The following is a 4,535-nucleotide window of genomic DNA, read 5'->3' on the forward strand; positions in this document are numbered from 1 at the left end:
TTTCAATTTTGGTCAAACTGTTGGGAATCCTATTTTTCGAGATTATTCAGTCATCCCTTTGAAAATGTATAAAAAACGTTTTAATTTGATCAAATGGAAATATAAATTAATGAGCTTTAAAACTGTATTTCGAGTGATTAAATTTGAACAATAATTTATTTTAAAATACGATTCTGAATTTTTTGAAAGTTAAACAATTGACATTTTAATATGGAAACTTCAACTTTACATTTTAAAACCTTAGTAGTTTTATAACTTTAAATGTCGGATTGAAAGTTTATAAACTATTTTCAGTTTTACAATTTTTAATTAACAAAAATGCGTAATGAACAATTATTAAACATGAAATATTGAAAACTGAAAAATTTTCAGCTGAATGGTTTTTAATAAAAAGCCTTGGCTCTTAAAAGTAAATTTTGATATATAAATAAAAATTGAATTGTTGAGTTTTTTTGCGGTTTGGAAGAGGAACTTTTTTGGGGTTTTACATTTTTATTGAGAAGGAAGGGATTTAATTTTCGTTTTTTTTTCTTAACTGCAAGAAAGGCCATTTTTTACACGTTTTTATCGTGGTTAAGAGAAGAATTTTTTTTCTGCGTTGAAAGAGGGTAATTTTTTGAAAACATTTTTATTGTATTGAATGGTAGGAATTTTTTTATTGCAAGGATACATTTGGCTTTTCAGTTTTTCAGCGACTTGGAAGGAAGGAAATTTTGGTTAAATTTTTTCTGAATTGGAAGAGAAAGATTTTTTTTTTATTTTCAACATTTTTATAGAGTTTGAAAGGAAGATATTTTAGTTTTCAAGTTTTTTACGTTCGAAGATGTACTTTCTGTTTTTAATATTTTTATTGAGTTGGAAGGGAGGAAATTTGGCTTTTAATCAATTTTTTTAATTGGAAGAAGCCAATTGTTTCTTTTTATCATTTTGAGTGGACCCGGGACAAATTTGATATTTTTAACAGATATCTTTAAACTTATCAATTTATAAAACTTGAAAACTTTTTTTTGCTGTTCAATAGCACTTAATTTAAACATTTTTAATTGTAAACTACTAAAAGCTTCCATTTTCCCCGTGTAAAGTTGAGCGTTGAAATAAATTATTTGTGAATTAAAAATTTGTTAAGCTTTAATTTGCAGTTTTTTAGTTTCTTAATTTAATTTTTGATTTAGAATGGTCGTGAAAATTGTTTGCGAACCGGTAAAACGAGAACTCGTTTCCTTGATTAAAACAGCCACCCTGATCTTTTTGCGAGAGACGTTGTGGAAACCGTTGAATTTCTCAAAAGCAACTCGTGCCAATTTTGCCAATATCCCATAAACTGGTTAAAAAATTAATTCTTGAATTGTATTTGTTTTTAACTATAGGCTCTACAAATAATTGGTATGCTGTACATTCTTAGAAAAATGCATTTATTAATTTTCACTAAATAATCACATTTTGGCTACAAAATCTTTGTAATGTATTAAACCTTCGACAAAATTGATAAAATGATTTTTATAGTAATTAAAACTATACCTATCAATGGAGATTATTTTCATTTCGTTTCAGGTATAAATATTCTGAGTTAAAAATGTATCTAAAAAGTGGTCATAAATGCAGAGCAATATATAAAAAATCACAATCAGTCATAATCTACACAACATTTACATTTTTCAGAAAATTAATTTAAAATATCAACAATTTCTCATTCTTCCTCATTCGTCCTGATTTTTAGAAATCAATACTTTGAGTTAATTTCTGAATTATTTCTTCACCCATTTTCTTTTGATTCTGAATGAACATTGCTTGCCCTGGAGAGAACGCTATTGACGACTTGAAGAAATATAAATTTAGTAAAAGTAATAGCAACGTAAAAAGAAGTGGAAAAGCAGAAAAGAAAATTGCGATGAATGAAAATAGAGAAAGAAAGAAAATTAACTCAATCTGTCCAAGTTCGCTTCTCATTTTTAAATCTTGTATTTCTTGTAAGATTTTACCAGATTTAGAATCATCTTCTTTTTTTTCAGTCTCAGACTTTTCGTGAGTGTTATCATGCGCGCCAGTTCGATGAAAATAGCTCACCATTGTTACAAGATTCAAAGCCTGTTCAAGTGTCTCTGCTGGCATCAATTCCATTGCACTTTCTACCTCCTCTAATTTAAAGTGATGCAAAATATCTGTAATTATTTCCTTCTCAGGGAGAGCATTGTCGAAAAATTTAACATAATTATAAAAAAGATAGAAATAGTCATTCCATGAGTGCTCATATCCACGGTGGAACGTCGCGTTTTTCAAATGAATCCAAATACTTCTCTGAACATCTGGACTCCAGTAGAAATTCAAAAAATCTTTTTTTATTTCCTCATAAGGTCCGTATCCCCGAGTATCTAACCATCTTCTAGCTTCCCCATCAAGACAGTTACTGAAATAAAGCTGTTTTTGGTATTCACTAAGATTTTCATTTTCTGCTAAAAATTCAAAATTTTGTATGAAACGGTGGGGATTCTTGGTATCTTTGTGTCCACAAAATTTAAGTTTTTCGAAAAAGTTAAACTCCCTTGCTAATAAATCATTCTTTTCTTGAGGAATATTAAAGTTATTTTGTCCTTGATGAATTGCCGACTGATTTACAAAATCTATTCGCGATAAAAGACCCACAGCTTCTTTTAGGGTCTCGACTGGTTTTTCGATAATATAATCCTTAATCTCCTTTAAATTAAAATGGTGCAAAATGCCTTTTATTATTTCCTTCTCGGGAGGAGGATCGTCCAAGCATATCGCATTTTTGTAAAAATTAAAAAAATAGTCAGTCTTCGACTTTGTACATCCTTCGCAGTACTTCCCTTCTTTCAAATAATGTAAAAAACATGTCTGAAGGTGTGGACTCCAGTAAAAATTTAAAAAATCTTCTTTCATTTCTTCGTAAGTTCCGTATCCTCGAGCTTGCAGCCATTCTTGAGCAGACCCGGTAAGACATTGAATAAAATAATGTTGTTTCTTGCAATGACTAAGGTTTTCATGAGTTGCAAAAGACTCAAAATTTTTAATGAAAGTTTTAGGATTGCATTTATCATAGAATCCGGAAAATTTCAGATCTTGAAAAGCTTTAGTCTCGGATAGTTGATAATTAATTTCTTCAAGAATATACAAATTTGCTTGTGTATGATCCATTGGTTCTATTGGAATATTTACCCTCCTTAAAAGACCCACAGCTTCTTCGATAGTCTTTACTGGATTTATTTTAATGACTTCCTCTATTTCCGTGGAATTAAAGTGATGCAAAATATATTCAATTACGACTTTCTCGGGGTAAGGATCATCTAAAAGTTTTGCTTCATGAACAAACATAAAAAAGTAGTCAATTGTCGAGACCCCAGAGGCTTTGTTGTATTTCCCATGTTTCAAATGAAATAAAAAAGATTTCTGAACTTCAGGACCCCAAAAAAATTCGAGGAAGGCTTCTTTCATCTCTTCATAAGATCCATAATTACGAGTATTCAACCACTTCCTAGCTTCCTGAACAAGACACTGAATAAAATAATCTTTTTTTTCTTTATCAATAAGGTTTTCATGAGCTGCAAAATATTCAAAAGTTTCTATGAAACGCTTTGGATGAGGATTTCGCCCAGAAAATTGTAAACTTTGGAAGGGGTTGAATTTATTGAACTCCCGATTAGTATTATCTTGGAGGAAAATCTTGGGTTTTTTTTTATTGGAGAAAATCTTCGAGTCTTTTCCATCGCAAAGGACTTTAGGATCTATTTCGTCGCATAAAATCTGTGAATCTTCTTCTTTGGAGAGAACCGTAGTGTCTCTTTCTCCATTAAGAATCTTCAAGCTTGTTTCTTCGCCCAAAAAATTTTGTAAATCTTCGAAATTCTGCAACCATTCTTCAATTTCCAGTGACATTTTGCTGGATACAACAATACAGAGTCGTGTAGGTGTTTGTCAACTTTTTAAGAGAAAAATCTGTAAAAAAAAGGATATTCAGCTACAGTTCTAAATAACAAAGACATAAACAAATAAACCTTTGAAATACCTAGTACTACTTTTTTTTCTAAAAACCAAATTATCGGTGAACAACTATGTGTAGAATATTTAGTAATCAGTTATGAATGAAATTTCTTCTCTTGTTGCTTCAATAAATAAATAAAAGCTTCTTTAAGGTATTACACGGATAAATTCAGAATAGTCCGGGAGCGGGCAATGCTGCCGTATGCAATAATATGTCCAAGGCTAAAAAGGTATGATTCTTATGTATTTTGAGCCGCTGAATCCGAATATATCCGGCGTTTTTTCGAAAAAGTGGTACGTTTTGTTTAAATCGCAATTGTTTAAACAAATTATGAAAAAATCACTTTTTCGATCTGGACAATTTTTTTTTAGATAATATGGCCCATTTTAAGACGAAAATGTTCCTTGTAACTTTTTCGTAAAATGCATATTTCAATAGTTATGAATTTTCAAAGGTTGAAAATTCGACATTTTTCACCAACTTTGACCGTTAATAATTTGTAGCCTATTTAATATTTCTTAAAATTGAGAAAACCTAC

General features: G+C 30.1%; 1 protein-coding gene across 2 annotated transcripts in view; it reads right to left on the minus strand.

Moving 5' to 3' along the window:
• Window positions 1-1,454: 1,454 nt before the first annotated feature.
• The window catches only part of LOC117180236, an 8,208-nt gene continuing 5,127 nt past the window's right edge, over window positions 1,455-4,535 (minus strand). For both annotated transcript variants that reach the window (XM_033372625.1, XM_033372624.1), the window contains one exon: window positions 1,455-3,951. In XM_033372625.1, coding sequence (XP_033228516.1) covers window positions 1,714-3,891 — 2,178 coding nt within the window. In that variant the 5' untranslated portion in view covers window positions 3,892-3,951 and the 3' untranslated portion in view covers window positions 1,455-1,713. The remainder of the gene's footprint in view (window positions 3,952-4,535) is intronic.

This window comes from Belonocnema kinseyi, chromosome 9, assembly GCF_010883055.1.
Source record: "Belonocnema kinseyi isolate 2016_QV_RU_SX_M_011 chromosome 9, B_treatae_v1, whole genome shotgun sequence".
Classification (NCBI taxonomy): Eukaryota; Metazoa; Arthropoda; class Insecta; order Hymenoptera; family Cynipidae; genus Belonocnema; species Belonocnema kinseyi.